This window comes from Prionailurus bengalensis, chromosome A2 (assembly GCF_016509475.1).
Source record: "Prionailurus bengalensis isolate Pbe53 chromosome A2, Fcat_Pben_1.1_paternal_pri, whole genome shotgun sequence".
Lineage (NCBI taxonomy): Eukaryota > Metazoa > Chordata > Mammalia > Carnivora > Felidae > Prionailurus > Prionailurus bengalensis.
In genome coordinates this window covers 51,512,161-51,527,562 of record NC_057348.1, presented here as the reverse complement: position 1 = coordinate 51,527,562, position 15,402 = coordinate 51,512,161, and the positions used below count along the sequence as shown (strand labels likewise).

At 43.5% G+C, this 15,402-nt stretch overlaps 1 protein-coding gene across 2 annotated transcripts; it reads right to left on the bottom strand.

Annotated features, from left to right (window-relative positions):
• Positions 1-6,825: 6,825 nt before the first annotated feature.
• On the bottom strand, positions 6,826-15,212 carry VHL (von Hippel-Lindau tumor suppressor). 2 transcript variants are annotated; one of them, XM_043588101.1, is made up of 3 exons: positions 14,785-15,212; positions 12,643-12,765; positions 6,826-9,156 (listed from the first exon to the last, which is right to left on the bottom strand). In XM_043588101.1, the coding sequence occupies exons 1-3, from the start codon at positions 15,122-15,124 to the stop codon at positions 8,963-8,965; spliced, it is 657 nt and encodes a 218-aa protein (XP_043444036.1). In that variant the 5' UTR covers positions 15,125-15,212; the 3' UTR covers positions 6,826-8,962. The 2 variants fall into 2 exon arrangements, with proteins under 2 accessions (XP_043444036.1, XP_043444037.1); XM_043588102.1 differs by lacking the exon at positions 12,643-12,765 and having other exon boundaries at positions 14,785-15,210.
• Between the last annotated feature and the right edge of the window lie 190 nt (positions 15,213-15,402).

Sequence of the window (15,402 nt, the reverse complement as noted above, 5' to 3'; positions counted from 1 at the left end):
AGAATCTGAGTCCTAGGATTTTCTTCTCCAGAGAGATCTGATCAGAGAGATCAGGGCCCGAGCAGATCATCTCAGGGGCACATCTTGGTCCCCATTCTTTAGAATAAATTCTTCAAAGTAAGATCTTTGTTATTACTAAGTAGTAGAGCTACTGCTCCCCTGCCAAATACCAAGCATTTACCATACATTATCTGGCATCCTCACAACAACCCTATAAGGTAGGTTTAATTGTTCCCATTCTACAGAAGAGAAAACTGAGGCATAAGTCAGTGTAACTTGGCCAAATCAAATTGGCCACGTGACAGGATTCAACCCAATTCTGACTCCAAAGGAAGTGCTCTTTCTACTCTGTTAATATTGCCTCACCACAAAGAGAAATTTCCTTTGATCCTGCACAGTTCATTTCTTCCCCTAATTAGCTGCTTTCCCTGGCCAATACCCTCCCTCCCACAATCAGTTGAAACAGTTATTGAGGCTGAATGTAATTAGTTATATAGTTATGTCATTTAGACCTATTCACATCTAATTACCTTTGACAAACTGTACATGCCCAGCCTGGCCTCCGAAGATCCAGACTGGGGTGGGACTTGGGCACTGGCATTTTAAAAATCTTCCCAGGTAATTCTAATTATGGGCAGGCAGAGTTGAGAACTGGTGTTTTATCATGAAGTTGGGAGGAGAAAAGAAGACTGATGATAGGGGATTAACAATAACAAAGCTTCTCTGTGTACTTTGCACATGTTTTTTTCTGTCTAATAAAAATATCTTCATTGTTTTTTTCTGATAGTGTAGCAGGATTCTCGCACAAAGAGTCGTGACACCGAGGCTTTTCTTTCCAGGAAGCAACTTTATTCCTGCTGGCACCGCTCAGTTGGGTTCATAGTTGGGTTCCTATGCAAAGAACTGAGCCCCGAATGCCACCTGGCGTAGGTTTTTATTTATTTTTTACTTCTTTGTCTCCCATATATGGTAACACACAAGCATGCAGTCTGATTAAGTGGTCTCATGTTACAAGGTCGTGAGGGATGTTGTCACGTATGCATATAGCCAGGTTGCCTTGAGGTTTTTTGTATTTTGGTTTTTTTCCTTTAGGGAGGGGACCATACCACAATAGTACATGATCATTCTCCAGAAGAGTAGGTAAACTTAAACATAAAACTGTCGGTTATTTTACCAGCAAAATTGGGTTCATTCAGAAATAACAGAGAATTGGAATTCAGGACACACAAGCTACTGCAAAACCCATAGGCAAGTCGCAGAACAAAAGAGAGGAAGTCTCTTTTATAGACCAAAGAGGGGAGTTGGGAGTGCTGTCATAAAGTCCATTAGAGCAAACTGGGAGTTTAAAATATAGTGGCTTTTCACTGGCTGAGTTGTCTCATTGGCTGCGCTGTTGCTGGGAGAAGAGGTAAACCTTTTTTTCTCCTACTGGGATGGTAAAGTAGTGTAGACCCACAAGGTCCATCTCTTCCTATGGATATGCAACTGATCAGCAGTGGTAGGGTGTGAGAGCTCCTCCTACTGGCCTCCTGATTCCGTTTTAGCGAGTTTTCCTTTTATTAATTTTCCCAGATGGCTTTGAGAAAAAACCCAGTCCTACTCTCTCCTCCTCTTGGGTAGGAAAAAAAACAAAAACAGTTCTACCTTCTCCTCTATGTTTCTCCTTTACTTTTACACAGAACACTTAGCTTTTGACACTTCTGGTCACCAAACGTGGAGGCAGGGGAGTGATTCCCCACAAGCAATTCTGTGCAACACGGGCTGGGTGTGCTACAACCTAACTTACTTCTAACACTGTCTACCTGAAGATAGTGTCAGATCCCACAGATTAAGGGCTCATTCCCACAAAACTGTTCCCTCCCTACTTCAGATGTGGATGGCAAGTAGCAGTGCCCCAGGTCACCCACCACTTCTGTACTACTTGGCTACAGATAGGAGGTTCCCATGACCCCCTCCTTGGGTTCAATTAATTTACTAGAGTAGCTCACAGAACTCAAAGAAACACTTACAGTATTTACTTTTTTAAAAAAAGGATACAGAGGCGCATGTGTGGTTCAGTCTGTTAAGCCTCTGCTCTTGATTTTGGCTCAGGTTGTGATCTCTCAAACCCCACATCAGGCTCTACAACACAGAATCTGCTTGGGATTCTCTCTCTCCCTCTCTCTGCCCCTCACCCGCTCCCCCTTCAGCACACGCTCTCTCTCTCTCTCTCAAAATAAATACACTTTATAAATAAATAAATAGATAGACAGATACAGATGAACAACCAGATGAAGAGATACATAGGGTGCAGGAGCTTCTGTGCCCATGGGATTGGGTTGCATCACCCTTCCAGTCTAGAGGGGTGCACTGACCCAGAAGCTGTCAAACCCCCTACTGCTAGGATTTTGTGGAGACTTCCACAGAGGCAGGATCAATTATTAACTCTATTTCCATCCCCTCTGCCCTCTCTGCAGAAGTAGGGGATGGGGCATAGCTGAAAATCCCAAGCTTCTAATCATGACTTGGTATCTTTCTGGTGACCAGCCCCCAGCCAGGAGCCATTCAAATGCCTACCTAGAGTTGCTTCATTAGAACAAAAGATGCTCCTAGTGCTTTATCATTTAGGAATTTACCAGGGTTTTAGGAACTATGTTCTGGGAACCAGGGGTGGAGATCAATATATTTTCTATTCACACACACACACACACACACACACACACGGAGGGAGGAGGGATAGGAGAAAGAGAATGAACACCTTCCCTCCTTCCCTTTATTTGGGATGTACATTTATTTTCAGTATTGGGGTCTGTTCCAGAGGAGTCTGCTTTCTTATCTACAAGAGACGTAGGACAGTCCTAAAGTCTATCAAGGAAAACTATAAACCAATATTTGGAAAACTGCTGCTCCAGGGGCACACCAGGCCACCCTCACAATTCCTCCCTTCTCCCTGTAGTTGTTCCAGGACAGGGTATTCCAGACCTGATAGAATCATCCTCACATTCCCAGCATTCTTGTGTGGGACCTCCTAAAGGTGAAGAATGTCATCTCATGCCACTCCCTCTCAAGCACAATGCTGCTAAGCTATCCCTTGACCAAGGAACTCTCCTTCAATTTATCTGAAGATAAAATGGTTCGCTATGATTTCCTCTGGTCCTTACAGTAGTCTTAGTTCTGTTAACATTTGTGGGGCTTGGGGCGCCTGGGTGGCGCAGTCGGTTAAGCGTCCGACTTCAGCCAGGTCACGATCTCGCGGTCCTTGAGTTCGAGCCCCGCGTCGGGCTCTGGGCTGATGGCTCAGAGCCTGGAGCCTGTTTCCGATTCTGTGTCTCCCTCTCTCTCTGCCCCTCCCACGTTCATGCTCTGTCTCTCTCTGTCCCAAAAAAGATAAATAAACGTTGAAAAAAAATTAAAAAAAAAACACCAAAACATTTGTGGGGCCAATGCAGGACTCTAAGACTCAACTTCTCCCAAGTGGTGCAAGGCAATCTTTTGTGTTTTCTGCCTGAAGAACAGGGAGAGCATACTGCTATTTGTATGTATGTTATGCTGACATACTTTCCTGAGGTTTCATGTTCCGATATTTTTTTTTAACATTTTTAAGTAGGGGTGCCCGGGTGGCTCAGTGAGTTAAGCGTCCGACTCTTGATTTCAGCTCAGGTCATGATCTCACGGTTCGTGGGAGTCGAGCTCCATGTCAGGCTCTGCACTAACAGCGTGGAACCTGCTTGGGATTCTCTCTCTCCTTCTCTCTCTGCTCTTCCCCAACTCATGCTTGCTCACTCTCTCTCTTTCAAAATAAATAAATATTTTTTGAAATAATATTTTTAAGTAATCTCCACACCCAACGTGGAGCTTGAGCTCAAACCCCCAAGATCAAGCCGCATGCTCCACTGACTGAGCCAGCCAGGTGCCCCTCATGTTCCAACTTTGAAACAAGTTTTGTGGGTTTTTCTTTTATATATCCAGGGCTATTGCCCAAATCCTTTCGATTAACATCGCAAGCTTATCCATTTTTTCTATGATATGCCAATGGGTTACGGGGTATGTGCAGTGAGGGGAAGCCCCAGGGAAGTGTTCTGTGGGGCAGGCAGTTTAAGTGTGCCGACAGAAAAGGGAACTACTGAAAGGGTATCAGGCAGCCCAGTGACTGGCATAGAGTAGGACTGAGCTGGTAAGAACAGGTTACAGGAATTTTGTGTGAAAGTATCTGAAAAGTTCACATTGGTGCTCACTTGTCAAGAGTGCAAAACACTGCTATCTATTTCATATCCTTAGTGTGTTGATTTCTAGGACAGTGCCTGTCCTTTGATAACCTTCTCAGTATAAGTACTGATAAAATGATAACCACTCAGCTTTTTTGTTCTTTTTTTTTTTTTTAAATAGACTTTAAAATCACAGTGAATTGGGACACCTGAGTGGCTCAGTCAGTTAAGTGTCTGACTTCAGCTCAGGTCATGATCTAAAAGCTTGTGAGTTTGAGCCCCATGTCGGGCTCTGTGCTGACAGCTCAGAGCCTGGAGCCTGCTTTGGATTCTGTGTCTCCCTCTCTCTGCCCCTTCCCTAGCTCACACACTGCCTCTCTCTCTCTCTCTCTCTCTCTCTCTCTCTCTCTCTCTCTCAAAAATAAACATTAAAAAAATTTTTTTTAATTTAAAAACCACAGCATAATTAAGAGGAAGGTATAGGAATTTGCCATACATCTCCTGCCCCCACACATGCAAAGCTTCCCCCACGATCAACATCCCCACCAATGCAGTATCTTTGTTACAACTGATGAGCCCTCATTGACTCATAATTATCACCCCAAGTCCATAGTTTACTTTAGGGTTTATTCTTGGTGTTGTATATTCCATGTTGCAAAAACTCACGTATCTACTATTAGAGTATCATACAGAGGAGTTTCATTGCCCTAAACAAACCCTGTTCTCTGCCTATTTATCCCACCCTCCCCTCCATAACCTGGCAACCATTATCTTTTTACTCCATAGTTTGGTCTTTTCCACGTCACAGAGCTGAAATCATACACTGGGTGACCTTTTTAGATTGGCTTCTTTCACTTAGTAGTGTGCATTAAAGTTTCCTTCATGTCTTTTCATGGTTGACAACTCATTTCTTTTTAGTGCTGATTAATATTCTGTTGTCTGGAACGAGTTTATTTAGCCATGCACCTACTAAAAGACACTTTGGTTCCTCCTAAGTTTTGGTAGTTAGGAATGAAGCTGCTATAAATACCCAAGCATTTAACTCCTTTGGATAAATACCAAGGAGCAGGATTGCTGGGATATATAATAATAAGTTTAGTTTTGTAAGAAACCACCAAACTGTCTTCCAAAGTGGCTGTACCATTTTGCATTCCACCAGCAGTAAGAATTCCTCTTGCTCTGACTCACCAACATTTGTTGGCAATCCTCCAGATTTTGGCCACTCTAATAGGTATGTATTGGTATCTCATTTTAATTGGCATTTCCCTGGTGACATGATGTGAAGCATTTTTCATATGCTTACTTGCCAACTGTGCTTCTTCAGTGAGGTGTCTGTTAAGGTTGGTTCTGTTTATGTGGAAGAAAAAAAACCAAACACCTTTGTTCCCAATGTGAGTACTTTTCTTCTTAATGCTTTTCTGTAAGGCTTAATTTTTTTCACAGTGATACTTCATTTTTACATGAAAAATAAAGCTAAAAGAAACAGTGTTTTGAAAAAAATAAAATAAAACACGGTTGGGGGGGGGTGGTGCCTGGGTGGCTCAGTCAGTTAAGCGCCCAAATTTGGCTCAGGTCATGATCTCCTAGTTCGTGAGTTCGAGCCCCGTGTCGGGCTCTGTGCTTACAGCTCAGAGCCTGGAGCCTGCTTCAGATTCTCTGTCTCCCTCTCTCTCTCTGTCTCTCTCCTGCTCACACTCTCTCTCAAAAATAAACATTTTTTTTTAATTAGAAAAAATAAAAAACATGGTGGGGGCACCTGGGTGGCTCAGTCGGCTGAGTGTCTGACTCTTGGCTTTGGCTCAGGTCATGATCTCGCAGTGGGTTGGAACTCTGCATTGGGCCGCGCTGAAAGCACAGAGCCTGCTTGGGATTCTCCATCTCCCTCCCTTTCTGACCCTTCCCCACTCACGCTCTCACAAAAATAAATATTTAAAAAAATGGCAAGGGGCACCTGGGTGGCTCAGTCAGTTAAGGGTTAAGCATCAACTCTTGATCTCAGCTCAGTTCTTCTTTTTTAATGTTTATTTATTTTGAGAAAGAAAGCACAAGTTGGGGAGGGGCAGAGAGAGAGAAGGAGACAGAGAATCCCAAGTAGGATCCATGCTCAGTGTGGAGCCCAACTTGGGGCTCGATCTCACAACTGTGAGATCAAGACCTGAGCCAAAATCAAGAGTTGGATGCTTAACCGACTGTGCCACCCAGGCACCTCTCAGCTCAGGTCTTGATCTCAGGGTCGTGAGTTCAAGCCCCATGTTGGGATCCCCACTGGGAACGAAGCCTACTTAAGAAAAAATAAGCAAATAAAAATTAAAAATAAATAAATAAAACACGGTGAAAAAGAAAAGAAAGAAAAATTAAAAATCAAACACATACATACATAAAACCAGGGTGGGTGGCCTGGCTGGCTCAGTAGAGCATGTGACTCTTGGTCTTGGGGTTGATCTTGATCTTCGAGCCCCATATTGGGTGTAGAGATTACTTAAGGAAATTTAAAAAATAAAAATAATAAAAACAAAAGAAAAGGGACTGAGCATGAAGACAGTTGCTTGTATTTGCAATGCCCCTCCCCACTTCAAGCCTTTAAAGAAACACAGTTCTCACAACAGAGCCTGTTTGAAGTAATACTGAGACACACCCTACCTATTTTCTTTACTCAGCACCATTTAATGTATTAAAGAACAGGTTTTTTTAAACTCAAAATAGGAAAACATCACAGTCTCTTAAGAGCAATACATTTGATACAGTCATAAGATTTCAAATGAAAAACATATTATTCATGCTACAGGTTTTTAATCCTCCTGGACAACACACAAAACAACACAGTACTCAATCTACATGGTTTCACAAGAGAAACACGAATTTCATTTGGACAAAGACAGGTTTAAAAAAAAAACAACCAACATTGAACTAATCCTTACGTTCTTACATCCCCCATCCCATCCCACCCTCAAATATGTACTGCTACCAGCTCCCCAGGATTTCTTTCTTCCCACCCAACAGCTCGTAACACGGCAGACACTGAGAGGTGTGTCACTGAATGAGTGCTACAGTGCGTTTAAGAAACAAAAGCTAATCGATTTGTTGAATGTTGAAAGAGGGGTTTAAGATTAGGTGAAACAAAGTCTAGGGGAAACTGTGGAGCATTGTCTTGTTCATGCTGATTTCAGAGCACAGGAATTGTGCTCAAAGGTTAGTACAGGAACTAGAGATACCAAGAAATATCCCACTGTTTACAAAAGGAAGACCGCACTAATGTCTGAAAAGAGCTTATAATACCATGGGAAAATATTTAAGTTATAAAGTTATAACTGAGAAGGTAGAATACAAAACTGTATATTCAGTATGATTTTAACTATGTAAAACCAAACCAACCACAAGATGCCCTAAAGAGGCTAAAAGTTCAAAATGTTTAGTGGCTGTATTCAAGTAATATATCTACAGTGATCTTTTTTTCTTTTCCTTTTACTTTACTGTCTTTACCAAAATGTTCTCTACTGGGGGGATTTTTTTTTTTAAACTATTAGTTACCAAAAAAAAAAAAAATAAGACTGATAGAAGTATTGCATTTGAATTAATCAATTTAAGTCCAGCCTGTAAGAAAGGATTTGTACATTTATAAAACTATAAAACATTCTTAGCTACTCCAGGAATCGATTCTGTGTTGTGAGTAATCCCAGAGATGGAGGGCTTCCTTCCTCCACCTCTCTTCCAGCCAGGTGCAAAGTCTCACCAGTTCCTGCCTGATGAAAAATGCTAAACCAGGCAGCCTCGTGAGTCCACATGAACCCAAGAGTGGCTCTCCTCAGTGGTCCCCAGCGCCCAAAACCACTGGCCCCTGGTTAAAATGCTGGCAGCATTAAAAAAAAAAAAAAAAAAATGCTAAGCCAAACAGAAATGTAATGGATTTACAAAAAGTAACAGAAATATCCACACTTGGCAAAAACCTATTTGCAGTACAGCAGTAGCTCCTTAATACTAGAATTAAGAGGACAGCTATTTTCTCCTATCTTCAGTTCAGCTGTCAAGCTTAAAAAAAGTCATCACCACAAAGCTAATCCTGGTTTAGAAACAAATAAAAGAGCACTGCAACAACAGTGGACACAGAAAAGCACAAAATTTAGAAAGTTATAAAAAGTGCTTTCTATAAAAGTAATTCCCTTTAAAACATTTGTTTATGGTATACACCATAAGGTCCCACCTCCCCACCCCCCAAAAAAGGGCAAAACCTCCAAACACTTTCTACCAAAGTATCCACTGGTTTGTTCATTCAACAAACACTGACTGAAGGCTCATAACGTGTGAGGCACTGGGGTCTCAAAGAGAAGACAGACTTGTCCCTGCCTCAAGGACATGTCTGTCTTCTCCAAGTGGGAGGCTGACATGTCACCAACCACAACACAGCAATTAAAAGCAGATGCCACTGCTTTCTTACAATTTTAGAGTATGCTGCAATTCTCATTGAAGCACTTACACAAAAGTCCTTACATACAAACTTTCCTGACTTACTAGGAGGCAAAAATGCAACTACTTGATGAACACTTGAATACTTACAGAAAGGGCAGGCATTAAATTACATTTCGTGACATTTGCCCCTAAACATCACAATGCCTAGTGAAGTCAGTTAACTTTCCTTTAAGCAATGGAGGATTTTTCCCTCCAGGAATGAGACACCTTGAATCTGAGAATAAGTGACCAGTCCTAAATGTAGATCAAGACCAGTCAGTACCATCTAAGGCCGAGACTCAGGAGTGCAAATTTCATTTCAGTTTCGTTTCATTTCATTTCATTTCAGTCTCCCCTTCCATCCGCTGGTTTTCAATATGCTCCTGTGTCAGCCGCTCCAGGTCTTTCCTTACATTCGGATGGTCTTCCAGATCTTCATAGAGTGATCTCACGATGTCCAGTCTCCTGTAATTCTCAGGCTTGACTAGGCTTCGGACAACCTGGAGGCACCGCTCTTTCAGAGTATACACTGTAAATGCAGAAAACCAAAACCTCAGCAGCAGACTCGGGCCTTGGGACAAGAAATGAGCAAGATGCTTTGCCAACCATAGCAATTCCATTTACTACAGAAGGACCTCACTTTGGAGGAAAAAAAATTGAGTACATGTGTTGTGGCAGAGGGGAATGTGATGGCCCTCATGGACATCTCATGGTATGCATGACCTTGTATAATAACTTCCCCTTATAAGAGGGCTGGGCTTGTGATGTGCTTTAATTAATTGAACGTGGGTGACATGACATTGTGCCAATTCTGAACCTAAGCTTTAAGACTGTGCCCTGCGTCAGACTCTGCACTGAGTGTGGAACCACTTAAGGTCCTCTCTCTCTCTCTCTCTCTCTCTCTCTACCTCTTTCCCTCTCCCCTGCTCACACTCCAAAATAAAAAATTAAGAGGTACCTGGGTGGCTCAGTCAGTTGAGTGTCCGGCTCTTGATTTCTGCTCAAGTCATGCTCTCACAGTAAATGAGATCAAGCCCCATGCTGGGCTGTACACTGACAGCATGGAGTCTGCTTGGGATTCTCTCTCTCTCCTCTCTCTGTCCCTCCCCCGCCCCTCTCAAGATAAGTAAATAAACTTTTAAAAATATATTAATTAGATTAAATTAAAAATTGTTTAGTTTTTAAAAATTAAAAAAAAAAAAAGAAGCCCTGGCAACTCCTGCTTTTATGCTCTCAGGAGTCCCGAGCCACCCAGCAGGAGACACCACACAAAGAGGGTCATGCCCTGAGAAAGCATGGGAGAGGCTCAACCTCCTGCCAACCTGCCAGCAGAAGTCAGCCACACCAACCACCACCAGTGAGCAGAAACCCCCCTCGCTGATCTCAGCCCAGACTGTAGAATTATGAACAAATAAAAAGGTGGTTGTTATTCTGGGGTAGCTCTCACACAGCAACAGATAACCAAACAGTCTGTAACTGGATTTGAGGGACTCCAAGTCTATTTTATTTCTACTTTTGGGGGGCGCCTGGGTGGCTCAGTCAGTTAAGCAACTGACTTCGGCTCAGGTCATGACTTCCTGGTTTGTGGGTTTGAGCCCACATCAGGCTCTGTGCTGACAGCTCGGAGCCTGCAGCCTGCTTTGGATTCTGTGTCTCCCTCCCTCTGCCCCTCCTGAGCTCGCACTGTCTCTCTCTCAAAAATTAATAAACATTAAAAAATTTTTAAGATTTTATTTGTATTTTTTATTATTTTTAGTCTATTTTTTTATTTTGACAAAGGGAGACAGAGAGAGAGAGCAAGCACACAAGCAAGAGAGGGGCAGAGAGAGAAAATTCTAAGCAGGCTCCGCACTGTCAGCGTAGAGCCCAATGCGGGGCTCGATCTCACAAACCCAGACCTTAAATCGAGAGTCAGATGCTTAACTGACTGATCCACCCAGGTACCCCTCCAATTCTATTTTAAGCTCACTGGGAAACTGACACTGTAAGGGTATGCTATAAGGCAAAATTTACTACATTTATCAATTTAACTTACCAATTTTTATACACCTACTTCCTTAAGATAGGATCTATACATACATACCAGTTTGAACCTTATGAAGCTACATGTATTTGGGTGTTTAATATTTTATTTTAAAATCATCTTTACACCTAACATGGTGCTTGAACTCACAACCCCGAGATCAAGAGTCGTATGCTCCACCAAATGAGGTAGCCAGGTGCCCCAGTATTTGGAGTTTTTTAACCCACTAGAACAGTTTGTTTGGGTTCAACCTAATAAAATCAATCAAGTTTTGTTTTTGTTTTTTTAATTTGCATCCAAGTTAGTTAGCATATAGTGCAACAATGATTTCAGGAGTAGATTCCTTAATACCCCTTACCCGTTTAGCCCATCCCCCCTCCCACAACCCCTCCAGTAACCCTCTGTTTGTTCTCCATATTTAAGAGTCTCTTCTGTTTCGTCCCCCTCCCTGTTTTTATATTATTTTTGCTTCCCTTCCCTTGTGTTCATTTGTTCTGTGTCTTAAAGTCCTTATATGAGTGAAGTCATGATATTTGTCTTTCTCTGACTGATTTCGCTTAGCATAATACCCTCTAGTTCCATCCACATAGTTGCAAATGGCAAGAGTTCATTCTTTTTGATTGCCAAGGAACACTCCATTATATACATATACCACATCTTCTTTATCCATTCATCCATCGATGGATATTTGGGCTCTTTCCATACTTTGGCTATTGTCGACAGTGCTGCTATAAACATGGGGGTGCATGTGCCCCCTTTGAAACAGCACACCTGTATCCCTTGGATAAATACCTAGTAGTGCAATTGCTGGGTCATAGGTCATTTTCTATTTAAAATCAAATGAGTTTTTTTTTTTTTTTTCAACGTTTATTTATTTTTGGGACAGAGAGAGACAGAGCATGAACGGGGGAGGGGCAGAGAGAGAGGGAGACACAGAATCGGAAACAGGCTCCAGGCTCTGAGCCATCAGCCCAGAGCCTGACGCGGGGCTCAAACTCACGGACCGAGAGATCGGACCTGGCTGAAGTCGGACGCTTAACCGACTGCGCCACCCAGGCGCCCCTAAAATCAAATGAGTTTTAAACAAATCGTAAACCATGATATTAACATTCAATTTGGTGTGGTTTTTTTTAACCCCTGATTGGCACTGTGAGCTTGAGTGGGTTAAATAACATTAAAAGGTACAACACTAGGGATGCCCAGGCAGCTCAGTTAAGTGTCCAACTCTTGATTTCCGCTCAGGTCATGATCTCATAGTGTACAGCCTGCTCAAGATCCTCTCTCTCCCTCTCCCTCTGACCTTCCTCTACTCACAGGCACACTCTCTCACACTCTCAGAAAAAAAAGAAAAAAAAAAAGATACAACACTAGAAGCCATGATATCTCATTCTCTATACTTTATTCTTCTCTAAGACTCTAGGGCATAATTCTGCTCTAAGGCCAGGGAAACGAAAATGTATTCATAATTACATGAGATATTTTACTTATTTATTAAATTTTGTAAGTAATTTCTACTCCCAATGTGAGGCGTGAACTCACAACCCTGAGATCAAGAGTCACATGCTCTACCGACTGAACCAGCCAGGTACCCTGACAATCAGGTATTTTAATTCAGCTCATTTCTGACAAGCCCAAAGAGCTTCTGAGCAACCACATCTTTGTTCAATATAGAAGATACAAATAAATTAGTTCCATTTTATTTATAGTGGAAAAAAGGACACAGAAAGGTTGGAAAATTTGACTAGCATCCAGCAAAAACCAATAAAGGTTTGGATCCTTCAAGTTGCTTATTCTCTACTTATTCCAACAGCCTTATCTTTTGATTTATCATTTTTAATTAAATAATTATTTATTTATTTTTAAGTAGGATCTATGGTCAATATGGGGCTTGAATTCACGATGCTGAGATCAAGAATCACATGTTTTACCCACTGAGCCCAGCCAGGCACCCCCAGCCTTATCTTTTTATAAAGTAAGATAGAACATCAGTACCTGGCAGTGTGATGTTGGCAAAAATAGGCTGTCCATCAACATTGAGAGATGGCACAAATAGTTCAGTTTGGTTAACCAGGAGCCCATCATATGTCCCTGCATCTCGGAAAAGCCAAAGGTGACCTGTTAAAACAAGAAGAGGCTGTTATGTAGCCACACACCCATTTCCTTCATCTTCCTGGATTGACCCTGAAGTCCTTGCCTCCCACGCTACTTAAATATCTTACTAAGTCCTCCCAGTAATATTACCTTACTCAGTCCTCACAACAGATCTATTTACAGATGAGCAAATAGATCTGAAAAAGCCAAGTGACTTGCTCAAGGCAACAAGGACAGTAAGGGAAAAAGAGCAGATACTTGAGGCTTCAAATACAGCACCCTTTCTGCTACCATGGTCAAAAAGCAAATACATGCATTGCGAATCACACCCAACACTGCAAACTAAAAGAACTTCACCAACTCTTTACATCTGTGCTTCTCAAGAACAAGAAGATGCAAAAAGATCATGTTCAGAAAAGGAAGCCACACAGAAAAGGGTACATTCTGTATGAATAGACCAAACTAATTTATGGTGTGAAAAATCAAAAGAATGGTTGCCTCTGAAAGGGAGGGGACTGAGTGGAAAGGGGCAGGAAGGAACTTCTGGGAGTGATGGAAATGTTTTAACCTATAGTTTGATCTAGGTGTCGTATTTGTCAAAAATGCATCAATCTCTAAGATCTGTGCGTTTTACTGTATGTAAGGTATACATGAATTTAGAAACAAATTCATCATATGCAAAAAGAGAGAGAGACAGAGACAGAGAGAGAGAGAGAGAGAGAGAGAGAGGAAGAAGGCAACCGCCCCCCCCCCCCTTCCCCAGGACTAACATTCTGTTTAAGGCAGGTGGAAAGCATGTCTGAATGTGTTCCTGGGACACAAATGTACTTGAAGATTTGGTGGGAAATTTTAAGAAATGTAAACTGGTAAAAAAAAATTGTATTATAGTAAAACTTACATAAAATTGACCATTTTAACCATTTTAAGTGTACTGTTCAGTGTCATTAAGTACATTCACACAGTAAGTCATTTTTTTTTATTGTTTATTTATTTCTGAAAGGCAGAGAGACAGAGCGTGAGTGGGGGAGGGGCAGAGAGAGAGGGAGACACAGAACTTGAGGCAGGCTCCAGGCTCTGGGCTGTCAACACAGAGCCCTATGCGGGGCTTGAACCCACGGACTGCGAGATCATGACCTGAGCTGGGCGTGGGATGCTTAACCTACTGAGCCAACCGGGCGCCCCTCATGGTAGGTAATTTTTTAAAAGTTTATATTAAGGGGTGCCTGGGTGGTCCAGTCAGTTGAGGGGCAGACTCTAGGTTTTGTTGGCTCAGGTCATGGTCTGCCCCCCTCTCTCTCCGCCCCCTCTCTCAAAATAAATAAAACTTAAAAAAAAAAAAAAGATTCTCTAAAAAAAATTTATGTTAACTCAAGCACAGATAAATTTTGGATGAAAAAAACAAAATTTCACACAATTTCCTAGATAAAATAGAAGACTACAGAAATGTTGATCCCTGGAAGAACTGTGTTCTCCCTCCTTTAATATCAGGGGAAGTTTGGAGTAAAAGTCTGAGAAACATTACCGCGTACTCTCAAGGCAAAACGATCCATTGGAAAGCTGTCCTTAACTGAAACTTACACACCCCTTCCCTTCACTGAGCTAGGTGCCTGCTCCAAGCTCCCACGGGCCGCTGTGCTCCGTTCCTCCAGCAGCAACTGTGACACTGGCTTGTTCTCATCTGTTTATGCATGCATCTGTCTCCCCGACTGGACTGTGTTCTCCATGAAGGGCAGGGACCTAACGCGGACCTGGCCCACTGGGTACACTCGGGAATGTGAGATTCTCTCAGAGACGTAATGAACAAACGGGCATTAGGTACGGAGCACTTTTAGGGGTAAATATACGTGTAAGGGGGAAAAGCCACCTCCGATGCAAATTACTCAGTCCTATAAGAAAGAATTAGCTGCCACCCAGTAGCAGCGTCAACCTGCATCTATCACAACCTCTCTGGGGCACCAGCAGGCGTTCGCGGCGCCCCGGGACAAAGCAGGAGGCGCGGCCGGGCTGGGCCGGCCCGGGCCAGGGCGACCCCGGCTCACCTACCTCGGTAGCTATGGATGCGGCGGCCCGTGCCGGGCGGCAGCGTCGGGTACGGCTGCGGCTCGCCGTCGAAGTTGAGCCACACCGGCAGCACGACGCGCGGACTGCGGTTGCAGAAGATGACCTGAGACGGCTCGCAAGAGTTCACTGAGCGTAGCACCGGTCGCGGCTGCCCAGCCTCCATCTCCTCCTCGGCTCCCGGCTCTTCGGGGTCAGACTCTTCCGGGCCAGACTCCTCGGCGCCCGACTCCTCCCCGCCGTACTCTTCAGGGCCCACCTCCTCCGCGTCCACCTCCTCCACACCGGCCTCGGCCTCTTCCAAGTTCCCTGCCTTCCGGGGCATTACCTCCCGGAGCCTAGACAACCCGGGCCTCGCCGCCTCGGGATTTGTGGGGCCGTACGGGGTGGGGCGTGGCGCGCGTGCGTGCGCGTCCCCGCAAGCGTGCGTGCTGTTTCTGCGCGCTCTCGGTCGGTTGTGGAAGATGCTCGCAGAAATGGCCGGCTTGAGACTGTGCGCAAGCGCAGGTGGAACCTCCAGCCACAGGAACCGAGCATTCAGGAGGCAGAGGCTGACGCTGGGCCACCTCGTCCACGGTTTCCTCTGTAAAGTGGATTCTTTCT